The 21,573-nt window shown below is 38.9% G+C and overlaps 2 protein-coding genes across 2 annotated transcripts; one reads left to right on the top strand and one right to left on the bottom strand.

Annotated features, from left to right (window-relative positions):
* Positions 1-4,636: 4,636 nt before the first annotated feature.
* Positions 4,637-12,551, top strand: LOC104414468 (long-chain-alcohol oxidase FAO1). Its single transcript, XM_010025604.3, is given in 5 exon segments — positions 4,637-4,961; positions 5,530-5,716; positions 5,719-5,801; positions 10,514-11,447; positions 11,450-12,551. Coding segments are annotated over 5 exon segments (2,328 nt in total). The 5' UTR covers positions 4,637-4,700; the 3' UTR covers positions 12,313-12,551.
* Positions 12,552-12,665: 114 nt separating this feature from the next.
* Positions 12,666-21,229, bottom strand: LOC104414467 (phosphate transporter PHO1). Its single transcript, XM_010025603.3, is given in 16 exon segments — positions 12,666-13,050; positions 13,190-13,326; positions 13,424-13,497; positions 13,500-13,701; positions 13,800-13,952; positions 14,080-14,124; positions 14,211-14,315; positions 14,421-14,670; positions 14,783-14,903; positions 15,055-15,184; positions 15,306-15,377; positions 16,151-16,199; positions 16,389-16,755; positions 17,847-18,090; positions 18,185-18,271; positions 20,802-21,229. Coding segments are annotated over 16 exon segments (2,394 nt in total). The 5' UTR covers positions 21,069-21,229; the 3' UTR covers positions 12,666-12,959.
* Positions 21,230-21,573: the final 344 nt, after the last annotated feature.

Raw genomic sequence — 21,573 nt, 5'->3', positions numbered from 1 at the left:
TAAATAACGAATTAATTTACAACAAAATGTGTTGTACTGAAAACGGTGGAACCCGAGATTTCTCTTTTCACCGTGTAATCAATTCGTTCAAGGTCTAAACTATAGATTTACACCCCTAGGCATCTCTATGTTTAACTTGATAAAATTATCTAAAAAGCCTTTAAACTTATGGCACTTCTGCTCATTCAATATTAAACTTTTAATTTGTCAATTGAGTCTATCCAGTCAAATTTTCTTGGAAACCGTGAGTTGATGTAGATAATTTTTAAAGTTTTTAATATATTTTTAATTTTTAATTTTTTTTTAATTTTTTTTTTTCCTTCTTCCGTTTGCCTGTGGCCAGCCACTTGCCATTATTGGGCCAATTAGAGCCTAGGCTAGGGAACACCTCGGGAAGGCTCATCTTTGCCAAACCAAGGCTAGATTTGGTGAGGCCGCCTTAGCCTAGGTGAGGGTCAACCTCGCATGGCCTAGGCAAGTGCTCCCCACCCGCAGGCCTTGCATATGGCTGGAAGGTTGACCCACTTGGCCAAAAATATTAAAAGATCATTAAAACTTATTCACATCAGCATTGATTGTTGTACCACGTAGAAAGACTAGCGTCTATGTTAACAAATTCGACCAAAATTTTTAGATGAACTCAATTGACAAAATATAAAAATGTTTATGATTAAATTGGCAAAAGTGTAATAAATTTAGGATTTTTTGGATAATTTTTTCAATATAACTTTCATTGCAACATGAGTGATTTGGTGACCTGCCATTAGTACCACTAGGACCATATCTCTTATCAACTTAGCTATTAGCCATTTTTTCCTTTTCATTTCTCCACTATTCTTCATCATATAAATTTATTTCCCTATTTTTTTTTTTTTCATATATATTAAATTGGTATTCTCATTGTGTGCTTTCATGGGAGAATTGCCAAAAAATTCCTAAATTTATTATAATTGTGCCGTTTAGTTTTAAGTTTTTAGTTGTGTTAATTCAGTTTTAAACTTTTTCACGCTTTGTCAATTAGGTCTGTTCGATCAATTTTAACTAGAAATTGATGACGTGGATGCCGGCTGCCCCATGTGGCACGACCGGCACTGAGGTAAATAATTTGAATAATATTTAATAATTTTTAAAATGTGTGATTTTTTAAATAATTTTTTTATCTTTTATCTTTACTTTCTTTTTCCCTTTCCCTGGACTTAGGGCGGGGATTAGCGAAGAACGGAAAAGACCAGAAGAGCTCAAGTCCCGGGGGCTTCCTGGTTCCCGAATCATCACGTGTTAGGTTTGATTTTTTTTTCATTTGTAGGTTGGTTGCTCATGACACTTTCCCCCTTGTTTTCCTTCACTTTTTGGGCGTTACCCTTTTTTGGGATTTATATTCATGAGAGGTGGTCACTCCGTGCCGTACACGGCTCATTGGTCCAAAGTAGATGAGCCCTATTACCTTAATTCTTGTATTTTTTTTTGGGGTGGGGGTCCTAAAACCATTACCTTTATTGAAATGCACGTGTAAATTGCTTTAGAAAAATTTCACATCAAATAATTAGTGTGGTGGGTCCAATTAGATATGCTGATGAATTCAAACTTGAGCTCTCTCTTGGTGATCTTCCTAGATAAGGATATCGGATTTGTGTTGCACACTTCTAATATCTCATGAAGTGGCTAGAGGAAAACCGCTTTGGTGTTATACATATGTACATGGGGAAAAGTATCAAAAAAGTCTTAAACATAGTACACTTATGACAATTCAATCTTCAATTTTTTAATTGCGCAAATTTAATCATAAACTTTTTCACAATTTGCTAACTAAGTCATTCCGACAAATTTTGGTGGGAAATCATTAATCATCTTACGTGGTAAGCTCGGCACTGACGTTGACATTTTTAAGTGATTTTAGTAGATTTAAGACTCAATTGATAAAATGTAAAAAAAAAAATTATAACTAAATTGATAAAATTGAAATGGTTTAAAACTGAATTAACACAAATTCAATAGGTGGCATGCCAAAATTTGGCTAGAAATCATTAACTATCTTATGTGGCACGCTCGGCACTAACGTAGACATTTTTAAATAATTTTAATAAGTTTAAGACTCAATTGATAAAATGTAAAAAAAAAAAAATTGTGACTAAATTGGTACAATTAAAGTGTTTAAAACTGAATTAACACAAATTCAATAGGTCTAAGATTTTGTTTAACATCAAAGCACTTTTCCTCTAGCAACTTGGTTAAGATATTAGAAGTGCGCAGTAGAAATCCGATACTTTCATTCGGGGAGATCCTTAAGAGCGAGCTCATGTCAAAACTTATCAATATATCTGGGTGGGGATCGCCCCATCAACTCTCTAATGTTCAACTTTTCCTAACGTAACTCACACGTGCATCATAAAAAGGGTTTTGGTGTCGGTGATAAAGGCTCGCCTTACCTCGGACCAATGAGCCGCGAATACCGCGCAAGAGTGACGGCCTCACGCGAAGGTAAATCCCAACAGTCCTAAACGTCCAAAAGGGAAACGAGGTGGAAAGCGCGGGGCGCGACCTACGGACGGTATAAAGATCAAACCTAACGCGAGGATGATTCGCGAACACTGGAGCTGCCCGGGGATTGAGCTCCGGTGGTCCAACCTTTTTTCCCGTTCACCGCAATGAATGAGGACGTGATTGGTATGTAGTTTGTACAACGCCTTCGTACCGCCGTGTTTAATCGAAAGATGATACGTCCACGTTGCCTTTCTGTATCGAAAGCTCTTAACCTCATGCTCTACCCCCGGCTGGGAAACCAAATGGGTCCTCCTCCCTGAACCAACTCTCTCTCTCTCTCTCTCTAAAAAAGAGTGGGGGAAAGCGAAAGGAACTTGTATCCTAAAAGAAAATGAGTGTGGGAAAGTGAAAGGAACTTGTATTCTGAAAGGGGGCTTTTCATTGATTGGCCAAGAGCACAACAAATTTGGTGGTTATGAAAATTTATGGGTGAGAAAATTAGAAATTCCCTTCTCCAGTGGGGCCTTTGCACAAGTGGTCGTTGCGCTTGTGACGTACCCATTTCCCTATTTTGAGGAGGGATAGCAAAAACCATAATAATAATAATAATAATATTCCGTTTAAAGTAGCTCATATTACTTCATAAGATTAATTTCAAGAAAAACATTAAATTAGTACATTTGTGATAAATTTATTCTAATTTAATTTTTTTTTACCATTAAAAATCCCAAACTAGTTATTTGTGGCAAATTTATTTTCATTAATTTCCATTAAATTTGATTAATATCAAGAAAAATTACAAATGGGTACAATAGTGGCAAATGGAGGGTAAATCCCAAATTAATATACTTATTCACTGCCGCCTATCATTTAACTCAGTAATTTGATGGTAAAATTTAATAAAAACTAATGAAGGGTAAATTTATCATAGGCTTATCCATTTAGGGTTTTTAATGGTCAAAAAATTATTTTTGGATAAATTTATCACAAGTGTACCAATTTTAGGTTTTTCATTATATTAACCTTACTTTATATCATAACTGGGTTCAAATCCGATTTATTTCGCACATGTCGCCCCCCATTCATCACATTCCACCTACAGTTTCTATCCAGATGCATATGCACTTTATATTTACAGATGCGGTCTTTTTCTATCGATCGATTCAAATCATTGGATTGAACATTCTAACGTATTCTTTTTTCTGTGTAAAAATCAAGGTTATAAATCAAGTCTCGATCTATCGACAAAGTGACATTGAGCGGCAAAAAGAATACTGATGATTTCGAATTGTTTTATTTTGTGGATGAAGGTTATTGTGATCTTGAATTATTTTTATTTTGTGTAACAATGATGCCATGAAAAAATACTCATAGAGATCCATAACGTGGCATGTCCGCACTAAACTCACTATCACTGTTAAGAAGAGAGAGATTATAGCTCCGGGAAGCAGAGAGTACTTTTTGAACTAGCCCTAACTCACAATAATAAGTTTTCATAACTCAAAAGGCAAAATCGAGCAGGACGTGTCGGCACAATTTAGTAGAAGCTAAAAGGAGTTGAGTAGGGTTCCAAATAAGGAGAAATATTTAGAAAGCGGGTCCTACTATACCTCCTCTTAATCCCAAATGAAATGAAAGGATAAAGGATTGTCACCACTCATTGGTGAAAGAGGATAGAGAAAGGATCAATCGAGGGAAGACATCCATATGTAAACATAGTATCTGTTTTTAATATGCTCGAATAACTCATTCTCATATAGTGAGAATGTATATATATAACCCTCATTCGGGCTGGTTCGGTATGGAATGAACTTAGAATCATGGACTCGACTCGATCATCAGATTAAAGATTATAAATTCAAAACCATGGCCCGTGTATTGCGTCCTCATGTTATGATACCGAAATACACAAATAGCTTGTCAGTTTTGAGGGCAAGAGCGCATGGAGAAGGTATTAAATAGACTTGGTGTCTAGGCAAATCGTTATAGTTGTTGATCAGGCGTGTCGCATTGTGAGGCCCACCCATTCGATGGCTATGATGGTGTTGGTCCATATGGACCGAGTCCCTACATGGGTGGTGGGGCCAACGTAATACAAGCTAATTACGCAATATTCATGTCGAACTTCAACTATAAAAGGAATCCACCTCCGGACGGACGCGCATATCACTGCTAACGAAAAGATTCATATCCATTCATCGCCACCGGCGGAGAGAGAGATGGGGAGAGAGTGCCATCCCGCGTTGAAGGGCATAATCAGAGGGGATAGAGAGAAGAAGAAGCTGTTCCGGGGCAGCTTCTCCTCGCGAGAGATGGAAGCTCTCGCCGCTATCTGCGAGACGGTGTTCCCTCCGCTGAGTGGGGCGGCGGCGGCGGCGGGGACGGCGGGAGGAGAGTTCGAGGGACGGATGGACAGAGAAGACGAAGCGGTGCGCTTCTTTTATGAATCGTCTGGCTCTCGAGCTCCAGTGCCTCAAGAGGTAACTCAATTCCACGTCCTCTCTCACTCCATTCGAAAGATGTTACCTTGAATTACAGGAAAAACCACCAAATTCAGACAACTTTTTGCCATGTTTGTGATTTTGAGTTCTTATGAAATCAAATTACTGTTCTCGCTAGACGGATAATTATATTGTCATGGATCATCACGGTACACAGCAGCTGGTAAAATTCACGATTTGGTTCATGTTCACATGGAACATTCACTCCCTTCCATTTGGATTTTTGAGAAGTAAGACCGCTTTCATGCACAAGCGTATATACCTGGGTGTAATCGAAAAGCTCAGCAGCGATTGAGAGCTTGAATCAGGTGCGATAGTGCTTAACCGAGTCGACAGAGGCCACGAGTCCATGTTTCCGTGAGTAGCAAGACCTTTAATAGATTGGTCCTGATCTTGTATCTTTCGAACACCCCCAGCAAGTCCACGCCCTGACAACGACATGACGAAGAAGAAGAAGAAGAAGAAGAAGAAGAAGAAGAAGAAGAAGAAGAAGAAGAAGTAAAAGCTCGAGAAACATGTGATGAAGAATGTGTGGATTGTGTTGCAGGTGGCGGAGCTTCTGGGGAGGAGGGGACTGCTGGCGGCGGTGATCCTGGCGCGAGTGGTCCTGCTGGTGCTGTCGACGAGGCTCGGCACGCTGCTGCTGTGCGGTTCGCTCTGCGTGGGCGGGCGGTGGCCCTACGTGAACACGTTCTCGAGCATGGGCTCGGACCAGCGAGAGAAGGTGCTGCGGGATGGATCAAGCATCGGTTCCTCACGCCCATCCGGTCGGCCTTCGTATATCTCAAAGTCATGTGCCTTTACGTCCTCTTCTCTCGGGTATTTCTTTCACGCTTTCTTGAGCAAAATACCAACTCTTTTTCATATGATTACGGCAGGTTAGCATTAAATCTAACCCTCCACGTGATATAATTAGTTGTTAAAGGGCGGGATTAATCTCGGCTTATTATAATTTACAAGTTAAGCAAATTTATATGATTAGTGGAAAATTGGAGATTAGTCAAGAAAACCATAATTCAGATGAAATGTTGAATTCTTAGCATTTGCCTTGACAACGACGCGACATCAATATAATAGATCAAGTGGTTGGTTGTTAGTGATTTGTTCTCAATTGTATTTTCTGTAGTCACCAGCTCACGATTCATAAAAGATACGTTGACTAACTTATTAATCACTCTATAAACAGCTCAAGATGAAGTGTTAATGAGCATATAAATCCATAGTTAATGTTATTAGTGATGGTGACTCGTATAAAAGCCATTAATTTTACACTAGCCTAGAATAAAATCGGGAAAAGTATCAAAAAAGTTTTATACTTATTGTATTGGTATCAATTCGCCTTAACTTGGGTAAGAGTCAACCCATCCATATCATAATTTTCCAGCCTAAATTTTTCCAAATAGGCTCGATTAACAATACATAAAAATGTTTAGGATTAAATAGGTTCAAATGAAAAGTTTAGGACATATTGGTCTCAATGCAATGCAACTTTTTGGTACCTTTCCTCTCCCCACTTTCAAATAATCACAAACACACACAAAAAAAAAAGGAAAAAGGAAAAAGGAAAACAAAGATAATTTAAGATGGTTCTTAGACATTGAATTTGAATTCAAATCTTAATTTAAGTTCTTCTTTTGGAAAAATTTGAATGCTGGCTGATCTGTTGACGCAAGAATTTTGAGACGCGTCAACGATTTCTATCTCAAAATAAGTGATGAGAGAGAGAGAGAGAGAGCCAGCAAGGGAAGTCATCTTTTCCAGCTTCTCATCTCGTGAACCCTCTTTTCTGCACGATTCACGGCTCAAAATGCGCGTTCAATAGCAGCCATTGAACGTGGAAAGAGTCAATTCAGGTTGGAATCGGTCTGTCGACACGATGATTCAAAATCCCTCTTCGGTTGACCCCAGCAAACTAATCAATGACACCAACCCAAGATGCTCCATCGCTTCTGTGGTTCAACATTATGTCTGAATACTAACCTGAAAATGCCCCGTTTCGATGTCTACTTTCTCTTGTTCGGTGAAAATCTTCTATTTAAAAGTTAGGGATAATCCTCCGAATTTTTGGGTTTGGTACATCTTTGTCGAGAACTAAGTGTTAGGTGAGAACTAAGTGTTAGGTGATATCCTCTAACATTGCATTTCGTTAAAACTGTTTACTCTAATGTTATATTTTTTTATTCGCATGTACAATGCACATTAAATTTAAGGGATAAAAGTATAATGTCATCTCATTTTTTCCCAGCGAAATCGCCTTTTCTTTTTACCCTTAATTGCTGTTAAAGAAATGAAAATATAGAACATAGGAGAAAATTAAATTGACTTAATTACTAATAAGCGAAAAATGGATATCGACAGTAATATTGGACAGCTGAAGTTTGACTAGTATAGCCGCTTTGATAGAGCTAAATAAAATATTTTAAGAAAAAAGAATAAACGCAGATTAAACACAAAAAAGGCCAAATGACGAAATATTTTTATCATTATGTATATTTAAAGGGTTAATTAAAGTTAAAAGTGAATGATTAAAAATATATAAATTTAAAAGGAAATGACGCTCTCAGCTCATGAAATAAAATGATTAATCAAAAAATCTAAGGCGTTGTATTATAAATTTTTAATTGATGATCTTTTCTTGCATCAGTTCACCATTTGAAATTACATCTCGAGCATTCGATTTTTGTTATTGTACCTTTTGGATATTGATGTCCTTTTCCTTTTTACTCAATCACATTTCTTTTTCTCAAATACCTTGCTAGTCCCATTAATAATTCATCAACTCCAACAATCTTACTATGTAATACTACTGCCGCTATCTATTTTTTTTATCTGATATTTAAAGTTTTTGTCAATTTTTCATTTCTTTACTGAAATGGAGAGTGAAAGAAAAATTTCTAGGAAAAAAAAAATGAGATGAAAATACATATTTACCACTTAAAAGCCATGCATTGCAAAAGTGAACGGAAATTATAACAGAGGGTTAATATTTTAAAGTTCGAGAGAAACATAAAATGTATAAACTCAATGGTGTTGTAACTTAGAAATGTGGTTGTGAGATTGTCAAACTACACTTTGGAAGTGACAATGAAAGGAAAACCTTTTCAGAGGCAAGACTTTCGTCTTCAGAATAATCTCTTTTTTTAATTAGGCGCTATTTAAAAGGTAGGACACGTGTGGAGAATTATTCGATTTAAGGAAATGTTTCTCTTCCACTGCCAATTATTGTCTAACATAATCTTTACACTATATTATACAAAAATTGAAAATGAAATATATTCATAACTTAGGTAGAGCCCACTTGTGTAGAGGTCCATGAACATATATGACCCATATTATTGATGAGACCAAATTGTACTCAACTACCCCCATTTATTGCACACACATCCATGTATAGGGACTACTAAACATTTGTGACTAACCTTTTCATGTGTAACTCGTTTTTGTATTCTGTATCTGGACGAAAGGACGGAACCAACAATTTGATCTTGAATACTTTCGCGAGATACGAAGGTTGATTTATAAAATTGGATCACAACGAAAGGAATAAACCTTTATCGGATGCTTGAACATTACTTGTTCATGTAAAATTTTAGTTACTTTACTTACGATTTGTCTCAAAACATTGTCATTTTGATTTGTAACAAGACATCTGTTACTATAGCAAATCGCTACCAATTTTCCTTATGAATGTTATTTAATGTAAGATGAATGGAATTGGAGCGATGTTAGGGGATACAAAGAGGCTGTGTTATTCCAAAAACTAATAAGCTTTCAATACCAAGTACACGATGCGCATCAAATAATACAAAATGTAAGGTGTCTAATATCAATCTAGGTAGTGCTAGTTTAGTAGGGCAATTACCAAAAAAGTCTTTAATATATTGTATTTGTGTCATTTCAATTATAAACATTTCACTTTAGTCTTTTTATTTCTAAATCTTCTAATGATTTGTCAATTAGTCATTTCCCAAATCGTTGATATGGATACCAAACATTGACATATTTTATGACCTTTTTTCTTTTTAATTTTTTTGAACATTTTATTAATTTTATTTTATTTTATTTATTTTTCTTTCTTTTTTTTTTCTACAGAATTAGTCAAGATCAAACGACCCTCGTTTGGCTTAGAAACAAAAAAAAAAAGAAAAGGAAAAGTAAGAAATAAAAAGAAAAGAAAAAACAGAAGAAAAGATTCAAATTTTCTAAAAATAAAAATAAAAATTTAAATATCAGTATTAATAGTGTCATATAAAACTGCCGGTATCCACCAACAATTTCCATTCAAAATTCATTAAAATAACTAAATTGATAAATTGTCAAAGAATTTAAAATTAAATTGATAAAATTACAAAATTTAAGAATGAATAGACATACTTTTCTAACAATTTCCCGCTAAGTTTAGCTTTGCCAAAGAGAAGTTCAATTATTGCCTTTGTGACCAGAAAAAACAAACTCTCAAGCTTTTTCAGGTCATTGGGTCTCAATAGGCATAGTGTAAGACAGCTCATACAGATGATTTTTTGTTTTTTTTCTGGGTCGTACATACAGATGATTGAAAGCTTGCAAAAATGGAGGACAGGTAAAAATCACTCTCAACATCAATCCTCATTTACCAGCTTTAATTTATAATTCTGTCAGTTTCTCTCCCGAAACTAGTCAAAATGACTACTTCCGCATCCCATGCCTTGGCATCTTTTGAACACCCTTTGTCCAATCTTTTCACGCCAAGTCTCACCAGGCTTGATGCTTGCGAAAATTCGACGATCGTTTTGGATGGAAAGAGACACTTGACCAAATTTTGCCATTCTTTCCTGGTCATATCTCATCAAATTATTAACTTATTGAACATCCTTCTTATGCCAACTTTGGCTTGGTAATGGTAACTTCGCCAACAAGTTTGGGAATACTAAGAACTTCTAGGTTGTCTATTTGCCTTTTTTTTTTAATAACATTTTCCCTTGAGTCTTGAGCTTTTCATGTGAACTAATTTAGCGAGAGAGTAATAATAATGTCAAAGCACTAATTTTGGTGAGAGGAGAAAAGCCTGTGCATGTTGAAGTCATGGTCTGATTCTGAATACTGCTCGAGTGATGATTTTGAGTATACTTGTTGTGAGTATTACAATCAGAACGCTGACAGATGCTGAGTAAAATCTACAACAATGAGGTGCTAAAAGTAAGCTAATAGTAATGTTCCTGATGTCTTAAATTTTCACAGAAGATGGACAAGAATAGAATGATTCCTAAAGATCCAAAGCACAAATTTGGCACAGAATTAGTTGGTTGATGTTAACCGATACTTTGATCGACGGCCTTTTTTATCTAGTTGAACTCGATCCACTGTTTAGTTTGCTGCATCTGTCCTAGGAGATGAGGGAAAAAAAGAGCCACCTAATAGCAGATGCTAGCTGAAGTATCCTGAGGTCAATTTCAAGATTCACCCTTCAGGGATTTATCCTTTGTGATGCAAGATGCAGTGATTCTTGAGGATTAGCTGGAGAATTTTCCAACGTTTATTTTGTGATATTGCAGGTGGATGAGAAAGGCGAAAATCCGTTATGGAAAGCGATTGGGTATCAAGTAGACGAGGAGCAGGAAATGTTGAAACCCGACCAGGGAAGGCCGCTTGAGAAGGGAATCATTGAAACCATTTACTCTACAGATCTAGGCCTCCTCCAATCTCTCAAGCAAAAAGGCCTGGAAGTCACACAGGATTCCGAAAACAAGATTTACAGAATCAAGTGCGATGCTGTCATCGTGGGCTCCGGCTGCGGCGGTGGGGTTGCGGCAGCAGTCCTGGCAGGTTCCGGTTACAAGGTGGTGGTTCTAGAGAAAGGGAACTACTACACCCACAAGGACTACTCTTCCCTGGAAGGCCCCTCCATGGACCAACTCTATGAATCAGGAGGCATACTAGCATCTTGCACTGCGAACGTGCTGACTCTAGCAGGGTCCACGGTTGGAGGCGGATCTGCTGTCAATTGGTCTGCGTCCATCAGGACGCCCCATGCTGTCCTCCAAGATTGGGCTGAGAAGCACGGGATGGAGCTCTTTGGGAGCAAAGAGTATGCCTCTGCCATGGACATCGTGTGCAAGAGGATTGGGGTGACCGATCGGTGCGTGGAACAGAGCTTTCAGAATAAGGTTCTTCAAGAGGGATGTGAGAAGCTCGGCCTTGAGATCAACGCGGTGCCACGGAATTCCTCGGAGGGCCACTATTGCGGCTCTTGTGGCTACGGCTGCAGGAGGGGAGACAAGCAAGGTACCGACTGCACCTGGCTGGTGGATGCGGTGAATTGCGGTGCCGTGATCCTATCAGGATGCAAAGCTGAGCAGCTTGTCTTTGAGAAGAACGCTCCTGGCAGAGCGCGAAGAAAGAAATGCATCGGAGTGAGGGCGAAATCAATGAACAGCGATATTGAAAATGTCCTGCAGTTTGAGGCCAAGGTCACGGTTTCGGCATGCGGGGCCTCCTGACACCGCCTCTCCTGATCTCGAGTGGACTAAAGAACAAGCATATTGGTCGGAACCTCCATCTCCACCCTGTGTCAATGGCCTGGGGTCATTTCCCTCAGGACTCGAGCTCGCAGCTCAGCGGCACATCCTACCAGGGTGGGATAATCACATTGATCCACAAGGTCGTTGAGGGAAATTCAAATCCAAATGTGCAGGCCATCATCGAGACGCCGTTACTTGGGCCCGCAACATTTGCGGTGCTTTGCCCTTGGGAGTCGGGCCTCGACATAAAGGACCGGTTGGCCAAATATGCGAGGACTGCTCACTTTCTCACCATAGTCCGGGACAGGGGGCATGGGGAAGTGACAAGGGAGGGAATAATAAACTATAAGATGGACTCGTTGGACAAGGAGAATATCAGGGCGGGCCTGCAGCAATCACTCAGGATCTTGATCGCCGCGGGGGCAGACGAGGTGGGGACCCACCGGAGTGATGGCCTCAGGATGAAGTGCAGGGGAGGGACTGCCAGTGAGTACCAAGTTGAGGAGTTTTTGGACAGGGTCAGTGCAGAGGATGGCCCCTTGGCCATGGATGAGAAGTGGGCATTTTACACTTCTGCCCATCAGATGGGGAGTTGCAGGATGGGAATCAATGAGAAGGAAGGTGCAGTGGATGAGAACGGGGAGAGTTGGGAAGCCGAGGGTCTATTTGTGTGCGATGCTAGTGTTTTGCCCACCGCTGTCGGCGTCAACCCGATGATCACCATTGAGTCCACAGCTTATTGCATTGCCAACAGAATAGCTGAGTATTTGTCGAAGCAGGGATTGCTGAAATCGCCCAAGACGAGGAGTGACATTCTGATGAATGGCAAGTGAGTTTTGGGCAGCACAGATGTACAAATTATTTTTTGTTGTATAATATGTTAAGCTTATGGATAGAAAATCCTGGTGTTGCAGACAACTTAATGTGTCATAGGAGCCGAACAAAGAAGACAGGTATAAAACTCGAATCATGGATCGGCTTAATGATATTCTCTGTGAATTTGTTACGTTTGCACTTGATGTGAAATTGCACCATGGTTTTGCAAGATTAAGTGATTTTCTGTTCGCTCCTACGTACTTCTGGGAGTCGTTCAGTTTCTTCTTGGAACTGCTTTATGCTTCAGGGAACCATCTCTTGAACTCAATGTCACTACTTAAAAAGGAGTTGAAAACAAATCAAAGGAACATGCAATTAGCATTCCTCCATCGCTAATCAATACTAGAATGCTAGAATATGCAACACAATCAATTCTCACGACAGGCATCCTTCACTCTCTTACACGCGGATTTGGGACCCCTGGTGATGAAAGATCTGATCTTGTTCTATACATAGATTGATAAACCGAATTGTACATACAGTTACAATTGAAGCAGGAGTTGATTAGCGCATTAATGCTTGGGGGGGCAGCAGCAGAATTTCTCATGGTTGCCTCTAAATGGTAGTGATGTATGACAGCTTTGCCTCGGTCTAGTGGCTTAATTCAGTCGTCCAAGTCCATCTCTCTAAATGGTAAAGGAACCGTCTTCACGGCTCGGAACTTCCCAACATTGTTCAAATGTTCATTCTCCAATCTGTACATTCATTTTTGAATGAAACTTAGCAGCAGATGTTGAACGAAAATGACATTGAAATCTCTGGCTAAATTTGTTCATAGGACCTAGGACAATGAACTCAACAGACGTACAAGAGGAGAAGGTAGCTGAAATGTACCTGTAGAAGTTCCAATGTCCCCTACGAATCACTTCCAATGAAGCCATGAACAAATCTAGCAAACGCGATTCAACGACTCCCCCTCGGAACTGCAGAACTGTCTTTACCCAAGCAAGCCTCAGAACCATGTTCAAAGCCTACAATAGTAAGAGCTTCTCAGTACTTGTCAATTGTCATCACCAAGTATTTCTTTCAGTATGGACAAATTGGAATTCGAAGGACTGAGGAACTTACGATGGAAATGAAATAAATGCATCTGTTCTTGAGGATTAGATCATCTCTGAGCCAAGGGTTCTGGATCTTCGGTTGAGGACGCCCCAATCTTTGATGAAATCCCAATAAAGCTGATAAAACATCGCCACAGTTGAGGTCACCAAGACTACTATCAGCCATGGCGTCCCCTTCTGATGGTCGTATGTGATCCTCACTCCGGCTGCCACCATGGCTGAGACGTACTTCCCCATGTTTGCCAGATGGTTCGCATCGCCCTCGTCAAACCATCTTCTCACACACTGAGTATGGACAAGAAACACCAAGATCTCAGCTAATAAAATTTGAAGTTAAGCTCATGATCATTTGATGATTTCATTTATGGAAGGATGTAAGTAACCTGCATGGCACGCCAGTAGTACGGTGAGAATGAGATCACATAAGCGAGTTCTCTATAAAATTGCCCCGATTTGCAGGTCTCATATTGGTGTGTTTTGAAGCTTCCGGCAAGAAAGTGGCAGGCTGTCGTCTCCATGTGCCTCAGCAATGGAATCTGCAGTGACAAAGGAACAGAAATGTGTATAGATTTCCAATGAACATAGAGAACATAATTCAATATATAATGGTGTTATTGCACAAAAATGACGCAGACGAAATTCGCAGGATGAAGTTTATTGTACCTGACTGGTTAGTTGGTCAGCCATGAAAAAGTCTACCATCAAAACCTGCATTCAATTATATCAACTTCAAAATGTGATCAAATTGTCTATTGCAAAGTTCTTCCATGCATTTGAAGAGGCAAAAAATGTACCTTACAAAAAGGTGAGCAGATAATGTTAATTATGATCCGAATGAAACAGTATCGGGTTGGACGATAGAAGACATCGAACGGACATACCAGCAACAATATATAAATCTGCAAGTTAAAGTAGAAAAATGGGGACAAATTCTCAAAAATGTGAATAATATGTCTAGTCACAACTTAGTCCTATCAATGAAATTGTGGGGGAAGTTTTTGTACCATAAGGAGGACTCCTGGAATTGCGTCGACCCAGTTCGGAGAGGTTTTGTCGGGGCGCAGGAGGAGGTGAACGACCATCGCAGCAACCACAGTCGTCATGGAGGCGGTGCAGATGAGGAACGCATCTCGGTACTTGAGCGCCGTGGTGGGCGAAAATTCGAATATGAAGTTGTAGTTGATTCGAGTCCGCTTCCATGCGAAGAGGTTGCATCCATACATGAACAGGTGCAAGCTGAACAATGCGAAGGCACTGCACAAAAACAGACTGTTGCTCATATCTGTGTGGAAAATCAGTACCATGCACTAATTAAGATATAACATCAGCAATTGTGAAAGGCGAAACGATTAGATTAGTACCCTACCTGAACACAGGGTACACAATTTCCACGAAAGTAGGATCGGCATTGGAGGCGAAAACGCCGGTGAGGTGTGCTAGCGTCGCGTATAAGCTAAACAATGTGACGAAACATCCGGTGAGTAATCCTGCAGACAGATGGAAAATGTCAAGATGTACTCGGATGAACTTCTAATTGTACCCATTCACAGCAAAATCGAAACTGTTGAGAGCTAAATCTGAACAAGTCTTACAGTGTCCAACTCAACCGCGAGTTCGGGACTTGGGAGAGATCCTTACCGACGAAGAACGTGACCGTGTGAGAATCTCTTTGCTGGTGTGGCCTTAAGAACTTCATGGCCTTTTTCCTGTCATCGTTGGCAAAGTTCTTGGTAAAGATGGACTCCACTTCGTCCATTAGTCTAATAACCTAGCAAAAATCACACAAGAACTCCGTTAGTGGTCCTTAGAAAAATCATAACCACCTTCAGCTTGAAGTGTTTAGAAATTTCCTTGTGTAAAATCTTTGGAAACTTTGAAAATCAGGTTACCTTATCTGAGCTGACAAAGTGGGATTTCTTCACTTCTTTTAGATAATTTGTGGACACTTGTTGACCTGCAACCTGTTCATTCAGAAATTGAAATCAGCAATTTAGTCTAATTCTCTAGCTGCACGTTGAGTATCATGAATGCTATAAATGGCCAAAGAATTAATATAAGCTCTAAATTCTTCACTGTGCTGACTCTAATTTCTACTCATAGTATAGGAAACATTATATAAAAATCTAAATTCTTCAATTAAGTAATTACTAATTGTTTTTTTTGTAATAATCTATAATATTCAATCTACAGTACTATATTAAATAATTACATTCTACAATATACTATAATTCTGGTCATATAACTATCTTATTTTTTTTTTCAACAATAATTGTACAACAATGAATATTTTGGCTATATAATAATAAGAAAAATTTATCATAATTATACCTATTATCAGTAATTCTAGAAATATTTAATTCTGAGGAGTACTTTGGAAATCGCTATTACGGTTTTGTTTGTGCTAGCTATTACATGCTCTATCATACAAGGGATTATGTTATGGCCAATATTACTGTTACAGATATCAAAATACTTTGTGTGAGCGTGCGTGCGTGTAAATTATAGCACGATAATATTTTGATGGGTAATAAAACCATGACAGAGATGTTTAAGGATGTAATATACTAAATTGTTTTTATATAAAACATGAACACATGTGTTGCGAATTATCTCCCTTTTTATTTTATATTTTACTCCTACATGTTTTACACATTTAGAGTGTCTCTTCTAATTGAGAAGGTAAATGACCTCCAATGATGATCTCATAGTAAGTTCAAAAAATTAAAATGCTCACCTTGTGGAATTTCTTCAAAATCTTTGTGAAGGCCATCAAGTTTAATGAGCTGCCAAAAGTACCCAAATAATGATATCCATTATCCATAAATGTAGAAATCGATTTAGAATATCTGAATTAATTCTTTTTTCAATGCTCTTTTACAAGAGGAAAATATGTGTATGTATGAAAAAATATATAAGAGTGAACTAAATCAAATAACCTGTAGTTAACGACCAAAACGAAAAATAATAATAACCTATAGTTTTTCAGCAGACAAAGCCCTCTGTAGAGCTCCACAAAAGCACCTCTGATCATCTTCTCAGCACACTGGATCTTCTTCTTGCTGATGCTGGAATCTCTGGTCCCGTCCTTTCTCGTGTTCTTGCTGTTCACAAGTTCGTCCCGCAGCATCGACGTGAGAGCCGTGATCGCGCCTGCCGGCGTTGCTGTGCTCGGAATCCTCTTCGTCATGCCCGTCTTTGGCTTGCCTCTCGGCTTCGACCTTGACGATGACCTCGTCACCGAGCTCACATGACTCGCGCCATTTTTCCCTTGGGTTGCAACCCCCTGACCTTCCTCTAAGGCTTCCATGGAGTTCTCATTGAGGAGGTCGCCAAAGCTCTCTATGGAATATAATCAACAAGAAGTGCATGTCACGGATAATGGTCAAATGATAATTAGATGAATTGCGGGCTAGGCGCTCTCTCAAATTCGATAATACCTTCGGGATAACTTAGCTAATGCCGAATTTTGTGAAATTAAGTTTGAACACAAAACAAAAATGGGGAAAAAACCTTGCTAATCACTTACTAAAGATATGCTAACAGGCACTTTAAGGCCTTTGTGCCATAATTAGGTAGACACCAGGAAAATTTCAAAGGTCTTTAAATCAAAGTTAGTATTTCTAGAAGTTTTATCTCAATGCAAGTCTCACCCAACTTTGGCTTTGATCATTTACGGAATGCTAAATTATTTCTTTCTTCAAATTTTACCATCACTAAATTATTTCAATTCCAGTTTTGCTCTTACCAATTTTCCTATGCATTCATCACGCAACATTGCCGGCAAGGCCAAATTCAATTGCCGACAAGCCTTGACTAAGATCGACCACCTAGATAGCTTTTGGCCCATCCATTAACTTCAGCCATCAATAGTATTCTACAATTGACTATCCCGTTTGGTTAAAAACTCATATTGCTATAACTGGCAGTCGCTATTCATGTGATTTTTACATTTTAATCAAGAAAATTTCAAGAATCTATCTAATAATATATTTCTCTAGCCATGACTCATTTTACCTTACATAAATTTGTTTCATGGCGTTGTTGGTTGCAATGAGATGCCTTAACTCTATGATCTTTCCCTATCTAGAAGTCCTGTATGTAATGGGACGACTCATTTCGTGAACAATTGTCTTTGTAGTTGTACACATCATCGTTTACAGATTGAGGTTCACCCACTTTGCGACAGACCCATGCAGCTTTCTCTCTCTAAGCTCCACGTGGCAGGGCACGAGGCTATCCATACTTTCCTAAAACTACCCTTTAACAGCGGATTTTTGAAAATGTCACCCTATCGAAATAATCACGCTCTTAGCTTTCAAGACCATGTACAATTCCTCCTAATTTATAGAAAAAAGAAAATGCCACATCCGTTGAGTTGTGGAAAAACGACATAAATTGCGTATAATCAGGAAAATCACTATGAATCTCACCTGATGAAAAATCAGAATCACGGGGAGAAGAAGAACGCGAGATGCTTCCCTCGTGACTGCCATTCGCCTTCAGGGACGACGAATTCCTGCGTCGCCTCTCGCTCACTATGGTCTTCAGGTCTTGCAAGATCTGCAGCTGCTTATCGAGCTCCTCTCCCCTCTCCAGAAACTCTCTCTCCCTGTTATCGTAAAACTGGTTCACCTTATTAAGCTCTTCGTCCAGCGCCTCAAAGAACACTCTCACCTAAAGATGCTCGATCAATTATATAAATATAATGAAAATTCAAAGTAAATATATGTATTGTGCAGCAATTGATTCGTTGGTCTTATTGATGTACCTCGTGTTCTTCATTGAACAGCTTAGTGAGTTCTGTTTCATGCGCTTCGCCCTCTACCTGTCCATTCTCCAAGTTCTCACTCGTCACCTGCAATCAAACCCCAAGGAACGATAAATCGACGAAAAGAGAAAACGAAAGGCAGGAAAATGGGCCTTTATTCAACGACTTCGTCTGTCTTTTGGTGTCTCTTTCGTTTATGTGTCATTTTCCTTCTCTTTTTTGGTGCTCGGCTCACGTTAGCTTCGTGATTTAAAGAGAGAGACCTACCTGTGCAAGCGTTTCTCCTTCTTTACCTTCTTTTTTAAGGGGAGAAACTATATATTATTCAGAAAAATACAAAGAAAAAGGACTTTTTTCCCGGGATTTTTGCCCTCACCTCATCCCCTCGATCTCACCTCAACAGGAAATTGTAGCACACAGGTCCCAGCTCGAAAGAGCTCATGGCCGAACAACCACTAGATCATGTGGATCAATGAAAACTGATGAATAACAGTCATATGGACCCGAATTCATGCGAATATTGCTCGGCTTGAAAGAGTGAATGTGAAAACTGACAACTCAAAAAGGGTATTATCTCTTTTCGGGTTTTGCTTCATCGACTCAAAGTCATCATCTATGAAGTTTCGGAAACGTGTAACTTGGACTACTCTCCTTACTAAACAAAGACTTCATATGAAGCTATAGCTTTTTTTTACCGATTAATGAAGAATAGGGTAAGTCAACTGAGATTCACTACTATTTTGAGAGCTTGATGAGATCAAACTTGGTATCATTTTTGGGCCAAAAACCAAAAAAATAGACAATAATTTATCACTATGACAAATTTAACACGACCTTTCAAACACACTAAAAAAATGCAATCTTTTACCTATTGAGATGAATATAACGCAACCTTCCAGAAATAACAAAAAACCACATGACTTTTGGCTGGTGTGACAAAATTAGCATGTATTAGTATCTCGTCCATAAGCCGAAGTTTGGAACTTTAGGCAAAAGGCCCTTCTAGAAAAAAAAAAAAAAAAGAAAAAAAAGAGTTCTTTGAGTTCTTGCTTTATGGAGTGAAAGTTTTTTTACGCTTGCTTGGAGAAAAGTGATATCATTTCGATATAGAGAATAAACTATGAAATTAATATCAAATGAAAGTGGACTGTATTTATGCAGTTGAAAATGTGTTGGTCCTAATCGTCAACGCAATAAGAGTCGGGTGAGCTAGCACATGAATAAGATGACAACGAAAAATGAACGAAGTGCTAGAGAATAATAATTTTGTCAAAGTGATTGTGTATTTTATATATATATTTTGGTACACTTAAAAGGTTGTGTTAAATTCTTCACGGGGTAAAAAGCCGACGTGTTCTCTTATCACCTTTAGAAGATCGGATTAGATTTGTCGTGCTGGTACAAGGTTTTCTGATTTTGAATTGTGGATGTTGGACGATCAAGACTCAGCTTTGAGTGAACGGAAGAATTAGTGCATCTTGACGGTCACGAATGCAGTGGATTCACTGCTACACTTGGCAGGGCCCAATTAGCTTGAATAGTTTATCACTATTCATTTGTAAGGAGTAGCGTGGATAGAAAAGAGAGGTGGGGCTTGAGCTGGGGACTAGTCGCGCCTATCCAAATTAAATTTTAGGAATAATACATCTCACAGACAAATTGAGAGTCACTTTCGATCAAAAAAGATCATGTTAACGCATGTATTTAAAATACTTATTAGGCCTACTTAAAGAGACGTATTTTTTTCCAAAATATTAATAAAATAAGAACTTGTATTGAAATACTTTGAAATATGAAAAATTAAACATATTGGACAATCTACTTATTAAATTCGCACGTTAAATATACTATTTGGCAAGTTCAGACAATTACTAATACTCTTCAATACCCAATAAAAGAGCAAGGGGCATAAAGTGACGAGGAACGAAAAATGGAGGAACTAGGAAAGTTGCAGCGGTTATTGGAGTCCAACCACAACATATATAATAAATAAATCAACCTTGAAATTGATTATTTTGCATGAAAAAAAAAATCGAAAAATCAATAAAACTAGAGTTTCGACCAACAAAATGATAATACTAAAGTGGAAATATTCTAAAATTGATGATTAGAGTTGTAGTAGCTACTTTGTGTACATCTAGAATTTCTAATTTTTAGGATTTCAAGTCACTAAATTTTGACTATTGTAAACTTTATCCGACGTCTGAACTGAAAATAGCGTAATTGCAGCTCTATTTCATTATAACTGCCGTTGCTTTTACACAAAGTATTTACTTATCATTACAACCAAACATATGCCAACGTAAGTGCTTAACCAATAAACAACCTATTCATCAAATGACAAGCTTTTCTATATATAGTCTGCAGATTTGGCTTTAAACTTGTAGCATTTCTCTTCACGCACCCTATCATCTACAGCAAACTAAAAGCTTGGCAAACCTAATGATGAAGTTCATTTTAACGCAGCATAAGTACCATGCACGGTGAAAAGAGAAGGACGGAGGAAAGGCAAGAGAAAAGTATGTCTACGAGCTTAATAACACAGGACAATAAAAATGAAAATGCAGACTCTTTCTCTCACACAAGGAAGCGTGGGTTTTCAAGCGTACAAACGTACCTGAATCACTACTTGAGCGATGGTTTCGTTATCGTCGATGGGGCCGCGAAGCCTGTCGGCGATCTTCTTTGCCACGGAGCGGACGGGGTCGATGAGGACGGAGCTCGCGAGATCCCATTTGATCAGTGCCTCTGGATGAGAGGGTTTCGTGGGCTTTCTCGCGAGCTTGATCTTCTTCACGTGCTTCTTCAGCTGCCAGTAATTGACGAAGGCCTCTTTCCATTCCGGGATCAGCTGAGCTTCGAGCTCCTTCGAGAACTTCACCATTCCCGTCTTCTTCTCCGTCCTCCGTCCTCCTCCTCCTCCTCCTCCTCCTCCTCCTTTCCGATTATTCTTCTGCAAATAATCACCGTGAAGAAGAAGAAAGGAAGTCTGTTGGCCCGAAAACGAGACGAGAAGAAGGAGGAGGAGGGCGAAGCGTGAAGATGATTTGATTTCGAGGTGAGGTTATTTATAGAAAGTGCGAGAGAGACGTGGAGGGAGAAAAAAAGGAGGACGTTGCTTGTTGCCCTGCATCTTCCCGTTTTTCCTTTCTTTTTTCCTTTTTTTTCTCCTCATTTTTCAAATGTTTTTCTTTTGGGTGGGTGTTGCTGCTGCATTAATTTGAAAAGAGAGTTCTCTGAAACAGTAGAGATGAACGTGGTCTGACGTCATACCAAGAAAAAAAGGAGCGGGAGGGTGTCCACTTTGCTCCTGTGACTAAAGCATTCATCTGTCCCTTTGGTGGGTTAGTCATTTTGCTGACAGAGAATACTTATTTTGCATCTTATTA

The sequence above is a fragment of the Eucalyptus grandis genome, chromosome 8 (genome assembly GCF_016545825.1).
Source record: "Eucalyptus grandis isolate ANBG69807.140 chromosome 8, ASM1654582v1, whole genome shotgun sequence".
NCBI lineage: Eukaryota > Viridiplantae > Streptophyta > Magnoliopsida > Myrtales > Myrtaceae > Eucalyptus > Eucalyptus grandis.
This window is presented reverse-complemented; position numbering and strand designations above follow the sequence as displayed.